The sequence below is a fragment of the Arachis ipaensis genome, chromosome B5 (genome assembly GCF_059453495.1).
Source record: "Arachis ipaensis isolate K30076 ecotype BB chromosome B5, ASM5945349v1, whole genome shotgun sequence".
Taxonomy (NCBI): domain Eukaryota; kingdom Viridiplantae; phylum Streptophyta; class Magnoliopsida; order Fabales; family Fabaceae; genus Arachis; species Arachis ipaensis.
The window spans coordinates 150,187,455-150,203,031 of NC_142440.1; the positions used below are offsets into that span (position 1 = coordinate 150,187,455).

General features: G+C 32.2%; 2 protein-coding genes across 2 annotated transcripts; both read right to left on the reverse strand.

Annotated features, from left to right (window-relative positions):
- Positions 1-1,171: 1,171 nt before the first annotated feature.
- LOC107644450 (profilin-1) lies at positions 1,172-2,803 on the reverse strand. Its single transcript, XM_016348311.2, has 3 exons — positions 2,548-2,803; positions 1,861-1,998; positions 1,172-1,584 (listed from the first exon to the last, which is right to left on the reverse strand). The coding sequence occupies exons 1-3, from the start codon at positions 2,668-2,670 to the stop codon at positions 1,450-1,452; spliced, it is 396 nt and encodes a 131-aa protein (XP_016203797.1). The 5' UTR covers positions 2,671-2,803; the 3' UTR covers positions 1,172-1,449.
- A 1,339-nt stretch (positions 2,804-4,142) lies between these two features.
- On the reverse strand, positions 4,143-7,609 carry LOC107644451 (profilin-2). The gene is made up of 3 exons (XM_016348312.3): positions 7,258-7,609; positions 6,430-6,567; positions 4,143-4,534 (listed from the first exon to the last, which is right to left on the reverse strand). The coding sequence occupies exons 1-3, from the start codon at positions 7,384-7,386 to the stop codon at positions 4,400-4,402; spliced, it is 402 nt and encodes a 133-aa protein (XP_016203798.1). The 5' UTR covers positions 7,387-7,609; the 3' UTR covers positions 4,143-4,399.
- Between the last annotated feature and the right edge of the window lie 7,968 nt (positions 7,610-15,577).

Genomic DNA, 15,577 nt, shown 5'->3' on the forward strand with positions numbered 1-15,577 from the left:
TTCTCACTCGTAATTTCTTTATGCTAAAACAGTTCATATATTTTGCATAACTCATAACATTTACTTATGTTTTTGGTGGAAATTAATACTTAATATTCTATAGTTTGTGGAAGTTTTGACATTTGTCCGTGCTATGTCATATTGACAGTGAATATTGAATATTTTATAAAAGTAATTATACTTACTAATGCTACTAATACAGAACCAGATCATTAATGAATATGTATTTAGATGTTGTGAGCTTGGGATTATTTTACAAATATAAATCACCTCGTTACTTATAAGCAAATACACCATAGTGAGTTGGGGCCATGTTATAAATAATTTAGGCAGCTCCATGAGATGAAACTCTCTTTTGAAAGTTCCATCAAATACTTTGCCTAATAAAAGACCCTTTCTTTTGGGTTCTAAGGTTATGTTGAATTAGTGTTTTTATTTTCTAATGTTTTGAGTGTTTTCTGTTTTTCAGAATTTTATAAAAAAATTAATAAAAATAATAAAATCTCTTTTTTTTTTCTTCACAATTTTAAAAACAATATTAAAAATAAAAAACACTTAAAATTTCATATACGTCCATTTTTCAATCTAGCTCCACCTAAAATTTGACACATTTCAAAACCAGTGAAATGTATAATTTGGCATTTTTTTAAAAGTCAAATTTAAGTAGAAATGTAAATATAAAGGACAAAAAATGAGAATCAAGAAAATTTAATCCCAAGGTCTATATATATCCAATTGGTTGGGGTCTTTATCCCCATTTCCTGTACGGTTCTACGCCTCTTCCCGTATATCTGTTTCTATCCTATTTGTTTCTGAGTGCCAAATTCTTGGCGAAAAGGGGGACGAAATTTAGGCATGTGTCAAATTTTAAATGGAGACACAATGCAGACATAAGACTTTAATCAAAAGTTCAAAACTCCATAGCCAATGGATTGAGATTCTGTGTCCCTATTTTCTATCCCTTTCCATTTTCTCCACTCACAATTTGACACCCCAAGAACACAGTTTAGAAATCTCAAAATTGATGAGAACTATTAGGTGTAACATTTCTTCCAAGAGTAAAAGGCAATATACTATGATGCTAACAGAGCTGTGAATCAGTGATGATAATAACATTATATTCCTTGGGCATAGATAAAATTGAGAGGAAGAAAAAGCACGGGAGATATAAGGTTTTAGAAAGTTATGACAATCTATGCCCATAGCATTAAAACCACTTGTAAAATGTATACAGATACCCGCTAAAAAGCACAACAACAGAGATTATAGTTATCATTCACTTCTCAAGCACCATAACTTCTTCCCTAGACGCAGATCCCATGACTTTTGAATACCCATTAATTAATATTATTACACTACAATCGAGCATTCTCTTGGCAAATCGATGCGAAGCCTTGTATAGGAGCCAGTGAAATAAGCAAGCAGATAACAAGAAATAACAAAGAGGGCTTAAAGACCCGTATCAATGAGATAATCACCCAGCCTTTCAACAATCATGTTGCACTGCCCTGGAGTCATCGGCTCATCGTAGATTCCGATGATCAACGCCTGATTCGTCTTCTTAATGGTAACACCACCAGGACCCTGCATGACAAGGACAAGCTGAGATTTTAACAACCAATGGCCAAAACCAGCATCAAGGTAACAACCGTATGGACATGGTGCAGCAATGAGTTTTAGGCTGATGCTGATTCATTGTGAGCTATGGCCTAATGCAGTCACATACCACAATTTGAATCCATGATTACATCATAAATTTACTCAATCAGATTAGCAGATTCACATTATCATAGATTGTTGTATTTTCTTTGATGAACTTGTGTAATCAAAATTCAAGCTATAATTAGAAACAGTCAGTACCTTCTTCCCTCGAATGACAGCTCCGGGTTCACCTTGGATAACCATATATTTGGTGCCACCGAGGTACAACCCGGTCGGGGCGAGCGATCCGGGCTCAGCAAAGTCGTTCATGATAGCAGTAATTTCCTCAGGCTTGAACTGCACAACACAAAAAACCAATCAAGAACAGATCAACTAAAACTATTTCAGATCTGCAAGGATCACTTGACTTGTTCTATGAACCAAACACACTTGAAATCCCCAGCCACATGTTCCACAAGTGATGTGAATACACGATTTTATATATAACAATAACGAGTGTATGATTGATCTTATGTTGTTACATACTAATAAAAAGGAATGCAATGCATCTCATATCAGATAATCACACAGTCCAAACTCCAAGTCATTCCTAATGACTCTCTCCAAGCATTAATTTACAGCATAAATTGCACTTAACAAGTAAAACATTAAGAATCTGAAAAATTAATCAATTAGCTCCAGTTGATAAAACTAAACAGCTATGGTTAAAGCACGAATGTATCAAATTAACACCAAAACCATAGGATATGTCACATGCAAATCAAATCTGATAAATCGGAGGAAAATTAACGGAAAAAAAAAGAACGAGATGAATCTGGAAAACAAAGGACTAAGAAAGAAGAAGGAGAGTTTTGGAGAGAGAAATTGAGAAGTATTAAAGATAACCTGAGGGAAATTAGAGCTCTGAGCCCAAACACTGCCGTCTTGGCCGAGGATTGCGGCGGAGGAGAGGTGGTTGCCTTCAATTTCGCAGAGAAGGTGGTCATCGACGTAGGTTTGCCACGACATCTTCTTGTTTTCTCTTTCTCTGGAAGTTGGGAGTGATGTGTTTTTTTTTCCTGAGAAAATTTGAGTACTTCTAATAATAACTCAAATAGTACTGTGAACTGTGCTGAAATGTTGATGCTGTAGCGTTGAAACCACGGAGCTATAAAAAAAATCCATACATAATGGTATTGTCCTCACGTTGAATTACTAGAATGCCCTTGTCGTACTTTTTGCCATTTTCATTACCAATTCCCCCTAAATATTCGCTACTCCTTAGACTTAACTCCTTTCAAACAAAATTGTCGTTTCTGTCAGTTCCTTTCTTTTCAATTTTCTTTTCTTATAAAATATTTTTTCGAATTTTTACTTTATTTTTTAAGAAAAATGTTGGGACAATAACTAAGTTACACAAATATTATTTAACAATTACAAAAAAGTTAAAAAGAATATATAATAAATTATAGTATTATGCATACTTCTTAATGAATTTTTTTCAAAATTATTCTATAAACACAATAAATCGTCATATTTGTGTGTATTATTTTAGTAAATTAATCACACTTTTTAAAATTGAATAATAAAACTTTACAAAAACATAAAAAAAAGTAGTTACCATTTGTGTTTTGTGATTTTATTCATATGCTAATTATAAATATTAATTTTGTTTAATTATATGTTCTTTAAAATTTTATTATAAATATGAATACATTGTATTATTTTATACATTTTTTAAACTTTATCGATCTAACAAGTAAATTGAAATATTTAATCATATAAATCAATTGTATAAAATTTGAAAATAATTTAATATTTTATTTTGATGGATAATATAATTTTAAAAGTATTAATAAATGTTGACTACTAGATTTAATCATTTCATCAGGTCATCCGGGTTTTTTCCCCTTTACTTATATGTCATGTTTCAATGGAAATTCGTGTAGTGGCCTCTCTTGTTATGTAAATTGAACTTTAACACCATTCATAATTAAAAAATAGTGAGTAGCATGTCCATTTTTTTTTGCATAGAATGGGAAATTGATACTCCTATATAAAAATAACAGACAATCTTGTTATAAAGTGCACCCTCTGCCCTCTAGGATTGAGGAAGTGCAAGTTTAGGGTTTATTTAGATAAGTATTGTCGAATTAGACCAAAACACTACATTGTCTTGTTCAGTGTTCACTACTATAAATTTTAGTTTTATAGTCTAACACCTTAGTTGATTATGCATTTTTCTATAATGATTTTCATTCCACGGTTCTAAAAGCTTTATGCATTCTAATTCTTCGGTGGAAAAGTAACAGGTTGAAAACCTTTTTCGCTCGACATACAACATTTCTAACTCAAAATAATGGAGAAAAAAAGACAAAAGATCCCAATTCAGTAATTCAGACAAAAGGTTTCATGTACTCACTGCATTAATATGTGGATTTCAAAGTTCACTCTTTCCAACTTCAGGATGTTGCAAAATTAAGTGCTGCTTAGGACGCAAATCATGATTATCATACATTATTGGAATAAATCCTCTCATGTAGTGCTCATAACAGTACAGGATATGGATAAAAAAGAAGAAACTAGAGTAACGAAATTTAAACAACCAACAAGAAATAAACTGTTTAATCCTCAAATGGTTATTGTCTGCGACAACACCCAATTTAGGGTTGAAATGTAGAAGTGCAGACCAAAATTGAATATAATAAAAAGCATATAATAACAAAAATTGTTTAAATCTTCAAAGATCCAGGTTCATCTACAGACCCTGATCGAGGAGGTAATCTCCCAACCTCTCAACAACCATGTTGCATTGTCCAGGAGTAACTGGTTCCTCATAGACGCCAAAAACTAGAGCTTGCCCAGTTTTCTTTATGGTGATGCCTCCAGATCCCTACCCAAAAAAGTCAGTAATCACGGCAAATTAATAAAGGAAACTTCGTGTAGATTAAGTACAAAGTGTTCCGGAAGCATTAGAACTGGAAATGAGTCGAGATAGACCAAATTCAAGTTCGCCTCATGAAAATTGAGTTTGACTCATTAACAATTGAGTTTATTTCTTAAGTTCAAACTCAAATTACCAAAAGTTCACGAACAAACTCAAGTAATAGAAACATAGTCTATAATTTTATATTAATAAATTATAACTCATAAAAAAATATTTTAAAAAAATTAATTTTATATATTATCTATTTATCAATAAATTATAAATTTTTTATTTATGTCCTACATAAAAGTTATATATAAAAAATAAAGATAAAATTTTAAATAATTAAGATCATTAATATATATAATTATATATTACTATGTAATATGTATATATATAATATTAAAAATATAAATTAATTGTATATAGGATATGTATATTAATAATTAATCGAGTTAATTTACGAGCTAATGAGCTCAACTTATGTAAACTCAAATTCGACTCATTTAATTTATAAGTTCAATTTCAAGTTCAAATTCGGTTCATCAACTCGTGAGTTCAGCTTATCGAACTATGAATGAGTCAAATTCAAACTAGTTTATGAGCTGGTTTGACTCACTTCCAAATATTATGCACTAGAATGTAGCACACAATCTTGAAACCACTTACCACTAGATGCACTTTTCATATAAATACAACATTACCAAGTTAATAATGCCTAGTTATTACTAAAATAATAACTATTATGTTGTTGTCCTTCTGCAACTCTGTCTTTTTCCTATCATTTTCAAAAGAGAAGAAGAAAGAAAAGCTATACGTACATGAGAAAGATGCTGAAACAGGAATCATCCACGGATGCAAGTGTCTAATAAATAACAAAAGACAAGGGAGGGAGGAGAGAAAGGAAGAGGGGGGGGGGGGGGGGCTACTGTGTTAAAGTTGCTTTGGATTTGAATAATGTCTTTTCCCTTGAAAACAAACACACTGTCGAGGGAAAGAAAATTTTTTTCCAACCTGCCCCATCATAAATAACTGTGCAAGGGTTCACAGATCATGCACATGCACAATAGTAAATTTGTTTCTTTCTCTTCAAACACTATTCTTACGCTCTTCAAAAGAAAAGAGATGGTTCATCAAATTCACAACTTAAAACTGATGAGAGGTTACCGGCTGTCTTTGATAACACTAAAGATAGAAGCAGACATTGAGTTAGTTTGTCTTTATTTAACTTTGTATTTGCCATGAGTACTTTTGATAGAAGTAACAATACCTCTACTTTTGTTAAAACTTAAAACTGCATTGAGAACCATGTTTTATTTTGTACTTTCTGGTGTGAAAGAGTTGTAAACCATCAAGACAGTACTTTACATCTTTTGTTTTCGTTCACAAGTAAATAATACTTCTTGTAAAATGAACTCAACTTTAAAGTAAAATCTTGATTAAAGGAGGACATTAGAATCAAACCATAAACAGATTATTGAGGAGAAAATGCATCCTTATTTCAGAGATAAAAGCAATGTACCACAAGTTTGGAAATTCTACTTAGTGCTTCGGAGGAAAGGAGAAAACAAACGGTCATTTAATTTCGTGAAATCACAAAAAAGCAAAACTCTCAACAGAGCAGCCCGCAATTATCAGGCTTTAAAACATTAAACACTTAAGCATGGTTCTTAAGAATGCAGCTAACTTTACTGCTTTACTGATTCTTATAATTTCCCCAACCGGATTACCTTTAGAGAACAAAATAAGTTGGATTATGCGGATAAAAAACAGTGAGTTCTACTGTAAATATGTAACAAGTATACAAGCATCATCATATGCATGTTGATAACATAGCTTGCAGTGTGATATAACAAAATTACCTTCTTCCCACGGATGACAGCTCCAGGCTCTCCCTGAATTACCATGTATTTTACGCCCGCAATGTGTAAACCAGTAGGAGCAAGATGACCGGGCTCATCAAAATCCTTCATGATATCAGTAACCTCCTGAGGCTTAATCTGAAAACAAGTATTAAATTGTAAGCATATCAGTAACATGAAAAGCATATCTCACCTATTACAACACCAAATATAGTAGCATCACTAGCATATCTATATCTATGTTAAATACATTTCAGCAAAATTATTTTATCATAATCATCAGTTGCAAGAATCATCATCGTCCTCGAATCAACATACATTTCACAAATAGCACGAACAGAAAACTTAGTTGTCCGCATTGTGTGACGGAATCACCACTTTTTAGGCATGGTGCGTCAACAAATCATTTCACAAATGAGTATAGCTCAGCATTTTCTTGGGACTATCGCTATGCAATGTAACAAAGCACGAACACAATGGCAAATGGAATTAGGAAAATTAAAACAATGAATCAAAGATCAAAATCCAGATCGAATTGAATGAAAAAGCGATTTCTATGGATGAGCCACGTGGCGTAACGGAAGATCGATGGATCCCGCGCAACGTAACCGCATCGCAACGATGGATCGGAGGATTCTGGATCGACGCGATCGGATCTGCAGAAGCTCGAACACGAAGCGGAAAAAAAAACGCACACATAAAGGCAATAATTGCATGCATGCATGCAAGCTCGTATTGTATCTACGATAATTTGATTCAGATTCAGAATTCAGATCGAGATCGAAACGTAATCGAAATCGGAGTGATATGGAAGGTAGGTATAAATACCTGAGGGAAGGAAGAGCTTTGAGCCCAGACGGAGCCGTCGTGGCCGATGATGGCGGCGGCGGTGAGATGTTGGCCGGAGCCGTCAATGTCGCACATCAAGTGCTCATCCACGTAAGTTTGCCACGACATTTTCTTCTTCTACTTTTTCTTTTCCCTCTCTTGCTTTGGTTCGCTTCTGGTGTTGTGTGTGTGAGAGAGAGTGTGATGTAGCGGAAAATGAAGGAAAGTGTTGTTTTTGAAAAAATATTAAATATATATAAAGAAAGAGTTGAAGAAGGGCTTGGATTGAATTGAGAGGGTGTGAAGTGATTGCGATGATGAGCGTAAGTTTTGGTTCCATTAATTCCTGCCATTCAAGTTTCAACCATCCTTCCCTTCATTTTAGGCACCCCTAATCTACTCTTCCTTTCCTCTATTCTCCATGTGCTCTAATTCCATCCACATTTTATTTTTAATACCTCTTGTTTTTTCTTTATCTTCTATTCACATATTTATTATTGTATCGTCAATTTCTCATTCTAATTTATACATATATGTTATGTACATGTGCCACCTACAACAAAAATGTTACTATACTGCCAAGTACTTGTAGTCACTGATAACCGGGGATTTCAGACATTTATACTTCCTCATATCATAATTTCAATTAATCACTCCATAACCATTAAGATGAAATGTTTCATTAATGTTATAGGAAATATTTCAAGTGTATCGAGAGTATCGTTACTCCAGTTGTTTTAACCATTGATCTGAATTATAAAAAATATATATATAATATATATTAATTGAAATCAACAGCTAAAACAACTGGTGCACCGGTACTCCCCGGTGCACTTAAAATATTTTCAATGTTATATACTTATATGTATCACTTTTATATATATAATTTGTAAATATTTTTTATTTTTAATATTGAAAGTGATTGATAAAACATAAAAATAAAAAGATAAAAAGATTTGTCTTTAATACAGAATATTTGTATAACTTTTTCTGTACATCTCTTGAATATTTTTTTATAGTATAAGAGACAAATCTTTTATTTTTAATTTTCTCACTTCATATCAATCAATTTTAATACCAAAATATAAGATATAGAAAATAGATGTATACAAAAATAATAATATAACATTTCTCTTTTTTGTTTTATACCATAAAAAATTGTAAAGCATCACTCATTGAAATATTTTACTCTCTTAATAAGTCAATATATATCATGTATCGTATAATTCTAAATTTCTAACTTCTAACCATGTACATATTTTTTCACAAGTTTCTCTTTTTCTGTTTTCCTTTTATTTAGGGTCTGACTGAGTTAAGCCCAAATTATTATATGGACTACCTGCTACTATTTTTCACAAGTCCTTTAGCTATTTGAGCCTTTAACTGTATACACATACATCTTACGGATTTTTTCTCTTGCACAACACAATAAGGGTACCAAAACTGCATTGCAATATGAAAAAAAAAAAAAAAATCTCTCTACACAAAACGAAAAAAAGTTCTAACTGTTACAGAAGGTTTATTTAGTGGCTGAGTTTGAGTATCCTTCCATTTCACATCATGATCGGGAGTTTTGGCAACATACATTTTGAAAAGAATCCACTGGTCCAATGAGAAATTTTGACAATATGTACAATGAATTGTTATTTAACCCAATAGAAATAAATAATAAATTCAAAAATTCTCATTCAATTATTTTACATCAAATTTTAATTTTTAAATTCTCCAATTTTAAATTTTAATTTTTTTAAAAAAATAACCATCTGAAATCATAATTTACTAAAGCATTTTACTCTAATACTCTCTTCTTTTTCAACCGGCGGCCACCCCACCTTCATCAATAATCATTCCATTTCACCGTCCCTACTTAACTTGCTATACGCCACTCACCCTTAGTAAAAATAACCATCTACTTATGGATAAAAATAATCATCCGCATACCTAATGAATTGAACATCTAATATATTTTAATTATATATAACTAAACCCAATCCAATCAAAATAATCATCTATATAAAAATTAAAATAATAATCTGTATACCTACTAAAATGATCATCCTAAATTGACCATTAAAATAGAAGAAAAAGATGAATAACCAGAAGAAATAACTATTGTGGTGAAACATAGTTTTGAAGGACTAGGCATGACGAAAGCGGCAATGTTGTAAAGTATATGACTCAAATATGAAAGAAGTTAACCATGTTTGGATCCGAAAAAGAAGAGTATGGTGGTATCATCGGTGAGAAGATGTTTGAAGGAATGAGAGAAAACGAAGCTGGTCCGGAAGAGAGGCGTGCGAAAAAGTGGCAGCAACGTTAGGCTGAGCGTCGAGCTGACTGGCGAAGGTGAGGACGGTGTCGGTGGGAGGATGCGGCAGCGTCGGTATGGCCGGCGAGGAATTCAATAACGCCAGTTGAGGACCGAAGAAGATTATGGTGAGTTTTGAACGTGTATTAGAGGTTACGCTAAGATTAGAAATAACCGTATGTATTATAAATAAATTTAAATACTAATTCTAATCTTTCAAATTTTAAAATTTAAAATTAAATAATTAATTCATAATCTGATTTTTAATTATATATATTTTTTATCCATTATACACATGCTACATAATTAGTATTGTTCCCAATACTTTCTCTTTTGAAAATAGTAATAGGTTAATAGCTCATTATGCATGGTGTGATATATATGGAGGGTAATTTACGAACGAATGTTAATTAAGAAAGCAATAAAACTTAGATGATGAATTTGTTGGTGTGTTTTGTCGCAATGGATTCAGTGCCAAACTTGGTGTTAATGGTAATAATTAATAATGGTCATTGATTAAAATAATCATGATGATCATGCAAAGCAAAGCAAAAGTGCAAAACCATTGAGGGTCCACATAAAGGGAGGTGTGTTGTGGGACCACCATAGTCAAATCAACACAATCCTGATTCTTAAGGCTTGACCAATGACCAGCAAGGACCACCTTGCTCATCACATACAACCTAAGAGAGAAACAAAATAGAGTAGAAGTTAAAAATGTCTTTATGAAACAAAATTATAAAGGAAGAAAATAGAGTAGTATTTTATTTCTTTTATTTGTTTGTAGTGGTGTTAAAAAAAGTTGATATTAGTAATAAAAATCAATTCCATCTTTTATGTCTATATAAAAATTATTATATAATATTGAATAGTAATTTAACTTTTCTTGATAATACAAATTAAGAATGACTGTGATATAATAATAATAATAATAATAATAATAATAATAATAATAATAATAATAATAATAATATCATGAAAATTTTAATGTAAAAAAACAATATATATATATATATATATAATAATAATAATAATAATAATAATAATAATAATAATAATAATAATAATAATAAGAAGTAAAATATTAAATTCGTGATTAAAAAAAGCTTTATACTAAGATTTTAATTTATAAAATAAAAAAATATAATTACACATAACTCACATTTGATTTTACAAAAAAAAAAAGCAACAAATAATAAAAGGAAATAACAAAATTAAAGAGATCAAGTTATGATTGCACAAGAAGAGTAATAGTGGCACTAAAAAAAGGAATTTTTTAAAATAAATTAAAAATATTTTATTTACCAAAATATATATTTTGTAACATTTTTATAAAAATTTATCGTATTTTTTATCTCGTTTACACTATAAACGAGATAAGGAACAGAGACGTATATATTTTATTTACACTGTAAATAATAAACGAGATACGTGTAGAGATATGACGTTTACAGTGTAAATGAAATACGTTACGACAAAATTTTAGTAGCTATAAAAGGATATACAATCCTTTGGTTTCTCCACAAATATTTCACTTCTTCTTCTCTTGTATTTTTCTTCCGAAAAATAAGCCAAAATGTCTAGTAGTAATGGATATGTGGTTGTAAGTGTGTATTCAAATTATCATATGAGAAACATTGACATTGTGGTGATATTTGAGTGTGATAATCCCATTCTGTTATCTACCCGGCGAATAAATTCTTTGTTCGAATTGAAGAGTCTGATATTGAGTAACGTTGGTGAATAATAAAACTACAACAGTTTAAAACTGTTGCCTATCTAGTTAAGGTTTTAAACTGTTACGTCATGAAAGAGAATGGTTCTAAACCGTTGCCTATCCAGCAACGGTTCTAAACTGTTCTTTAAAAATTGTTATCAAAACCGTAGCTTATGCCAGTAACTATGGCAACGATTTTTTTGTTGCCGTTGTCTTAGATAAAAAAAACCGTTGACCTAGTTAGTTGGGAACCTCCAGTGGATTGGTGCATAAATCTAAATGTTGACGGCTCAGTCATCCAACCCGCTAGTTCTAGAACTTGCGGCGGCCTCCTTCGTAATGGAGATGGTAACCTCGTGGCGGGCTTCATGATGAAGATTGGAAGAATCACCATAACGACTGCAGAAATTTGGGCCATCTACACCGGGATGAAGCTAGCAGTGGAGCTGGGAATCAACAGATTACAAATAGAGACTGATTCTTCCTCTGCGTTGAAACTAATTGACGGGTCATCTAGTAGACACCACCATACGCTTTCTCTTATTAGGGCCATTGAGGATCTCCGCAGCAAAATGAGTCATGTGTCTTTTAAGCACGTATTTCGCAAAGCTAATTTATGTGCAGATGCACTGGCAAAGCAAGCTCAGTCAATCTCGACCGGCCTTCTCTGTTTTGCAGCTCTACCCCTTTTCCTGATGCCTATCCTAGCTGATGACAGAGGTAGAAGGAAGAGCGTGAGAGTGTTGCCAGCGTAATTGGCTTTTGTTTTGGGCCTTGGCCCTCCTGTTAATAAAAAAAAAAACGTTGCCTATGAGTATTGGTAACTGCCGCATATATCACAGGTAAAAAATCGTTACCAAAGCATTGCTTAAGGTTTTAGGAACTTTTTTTCGATCTATGAGAACGGTTTTTGACCGTTGCGAAAATCCTTATTTGTTGTAGTGGTGGTAGCAGGAGAAAAGAGATCGGAAAGGTGGGGTAAAGGTTGCTAGCACTGATAAAAAATAGAGTTTTCGGTTTTGTCTGTTTTAACTCCATAACGACAAGCATGTGCACCTCATATTTGACATCCATAAAAGAATCATGGCGGAATAAGTGATGGAGCTTTCTGTGGAGGTCGGTAATATTGGTGGTAGTAGATCTGGCAACTCATATTTTGTGCAGGATAACCCACCTCTTGCACCACCACCGATTTTGTTTTTATTTAATAAACATCGAGTTAATATATTAATTTAAATAAAGACACTTATTTAACTAATTAATAACTAAATAAATATCTACTTAATAAATTAAATTAAATAAAATCAAAATTAAATGAATATTTACCAAATAAATTAATTTCTCTAATACCTAAAATAAAACTCTACTGATTAACCTTTGTTAACAATGTATTCATCCACCTAACATATATTTTATACTAGTTATATAAAAGTACTCTAACTATGGCTACACAAACATGCTCTAACATGAAACATAAAAAAAAAGACTAACCTCAAAATCAGCTGTCTCAATGATGTGTCATGTCGCGTTCAGTCGGTTGATGTCCGCATCATATGCATCTGCGCGCGCCATAATAGCTGAGTAATTCGATAATATGATTAAAAAAGGGTATTAGTTAGAGAAAACTTGAAGAAATAGATGAAATTACTTTCCAAAGGGCGCTGTAAAGGAATTCTATATAGGTCGCACCATCTCTTATCTCGTTTACAATGTAAACAAAATAAGAATACACGTATCTCGTTTACACTATAAACGAGATAAGGCCATTACACATTCCGTGTATAAACGTGATACGGTCATATAGTTTTGTGCCTTATCTCGTTTACACTGTAAACGAGATAAAAGATGCGATGAATTTTCAAAAAAATGCTACAAATTGTATATTCTGATAAGTATAATATTTTTTTATTTATTTTTAAAAAATCCCTAAAAAAGTGTTGGTGTCTCACTTTCTTCTTATTTCCTACTTTTTTCATCCATATTTTTCTTCCCAACCTATGAAGCACGGACAGTTTGTTTAGTTGCCGTGTTGGCGTGTCGAGCACACTTCGGACACAACACACAAAGACACTCGTTCGACATGAGTGTCTCCTGTGTTCAAACATGTCCTGTCCAAAAAACTAAAAAAACTGTCCGGACACGGCCAATAGTGATTTGAAAATTTTACTTCAGTTTACTTTTACAAAAGATGCATTGTAAAAGGTAAAAACCCTAACTTTTCACCTCCATCCCAGACCCCTTCTTGCTCCATATCCATTCACCATCTTTTCACTGCCGGTCTGTCGCCACCTCCAGTCATCGCCACCACCTCCAGTCGTCACCATCATGGGTGTTCATCATCCCTCTCCACACCCACTCACTCTCAATCTCAGCATCTCCTCTTCACTGCTGCCACTTCCGCAGTGCGTGTTGTTGCTGCTCGCTGCCATTTGTCGCCTCTCTGGTCGCCACTTCCGCCGTTCTCGTCGTCACTACTCACGTGTTCGTTGCTGTGTTTGTCACTTCTCTAGTCACTACTTCTTCCGTTCTTGTCGTCGTTGCTCCAATTCTCATTGGCGTGTTCATTGCCTCTCCAATCGCCACTTCTGCCGTGCTCGTCGTCGCTGCTCCTGTGCTCCTTCGTCGTGCTCTTCTGCGTCCTCCATTTTAAGTAAGGGAGAATGTTTGCTTTTTCATCGATCAATTTCTAGTTCTGTATTTCTATTTTGTTCTAGCCTCTGTGCTTCTCTTTGGTTCTAATTTATTATCATTTTTGTGCTTCTATTTGATTATAGACTTCTATTTTATTCTGTGCATTTTCTTGGTTTTATTTTGTTTTGTGCTTCTGGAATTAAGTTTTGTTAATTTGTTATTTAGCATATATACTAAGAAACTATTTATTTCACTAAACTTTTCTTTCATGTCATATCAGAGGCATGTTTATATTTGGAATTTGGTAGTATATTAATTTTATATAACAATTTATATTTGGTAGTTTGCTAGTATTATATAACAATTTTCGTTGGTTTTGTTTTGTTTCTATGTTTTTTTTTGTTGTAATTTGCTAAAGAAATTAAATTGTGAAAAAATAATTTTAATTTTTAAATTATTGTAAGATTGTGAGAGATGAGTTCATAGAGTGTTTAAAACGATTCTGAAAAAAAGTATTTATAAACTTTTATGAAAATTTGTAACCAAAAAAGATAAAATTAAAGGTGGTGAAAATTTTGAATTTCAATGTAAATTTTACAAGATTTTATTCAGTGATTTTTATACTAGAGTCATCGTCCTTCTACAATGTAGTGAACTCAATATTAGTTCAAAGATGGACAAAAAGTAACATACCTCTTCATTGTTTAGCATATTCATTGAATTCAAGGTAACTCTTTACATTTATAGTTTATAACTTTTATTTATAAGTGAAGATAATTGAATTATTACTAATTTCTGCTTAACCACTAATTATATAGGTATTATAGCCACCAATGGTTGAGAGAAGATCCTATACGAGCTTCTTCTCATCAAGATATTGAGATCACTAATGAGAGAGCTAAATGCTTGAAGAGGTATTTTTCTGATGAAGAAGAGAGGAGAAAAGTAAACATTGAATTTGCAAGCTTTTCTGATGGTAGAGGTGTTTTTGATGATTATGACTCCTTGAATGATAGAGGCATAGTCAATGCAAAATTTTTGGTGGCTAATTTTTGGTGGCAAAGCAAAACTTTTTCAACCAATTGCTCTTAGACTACTAGGGCAACCATCTTCATCTTATTGTTGTGAAAAGAATTAGAGCAATTATTCTTTTATCCATTCACTAAAAATAAACAAGTTGAAGCCTAAACATGTAGAAAAGTTAGTATTTGTCCACACTAATCTTCGTCTTTTTTTAAGAAAAACTCAACAATACAATAAAGGAGAAACTACGATGTGGGATATTGTTGAAGATGCTTTTTTACCAATTGATGAAGAAAATAATGTTTTTGAAGTTGCTCACCTTTCTCTTGATGAATCAGAGTTGGAAAGAATGACTTTTTCTAATGATAAAAATATCAACCATATATAATAGAGAAATAGTATAACTTTAAATAATTTTATTTTTTGTATATATGTGATGTACACAACTCTTACCAACTCTATTAAAATATAAAAATTTAAAATTTTTTCTTTTGAATACCTATATATTTTAAGAAGAAATGCATATTATATGGTTATTTTTTAAAATATATATTGGTTTAATATTAATGAATATATTATATTATTAATATACGCATGTCCCCGTGTCTAACAACTTTTTAAAATTCACGTATCACCGTGTC

Bases quoted from the DNA above. Each gene is read 5' to 3' on its own strand.
- LOC107644451 (XM_016348312.3), bottom strand. From the start codon at position 7,386: ATGTCGTGGCAAACTTACGTGGATGAGCACTTGATGTGCGACATTGAC. The intron at 6,568-7,257 runs GTATTTATACCT...ACTTGTTTTCAG, and splicing joins AAAGCTCTTCCTTCCCTCAG to ATTAAGCCTCAGGAGGTTAC. The intron at 4,535-6,429 runs GTAATTTTGTTA...TTTTTTGGGTAG, and splicing joins CTGTCATCCGTGGGAAGAAG to GGATCTGGAGGCATCACCAT.
- LOC107644450 (XM_016348311.2), bottom strand. From the start codon at position 2,670: ATGTCGTGGCAAACCTACGTCGATGACCACCTTCTCTGCGAAATTGAA. The intron at 1,999-2,547 runs GTTATCTTTAAT...TGTGTTGTGCAG, and splicing joins AGAGCTCTAATTTCCCTCAG to TTCAAGCCTGAGGAAATTAC. The intron at 1,585-1,860 runs GTACTGACTGTT...CTTGTCATGCAG, and splicing joins CTGTCATTCGAGGGAAGAAG to GGTCCTGGTGGTGTTACCAT.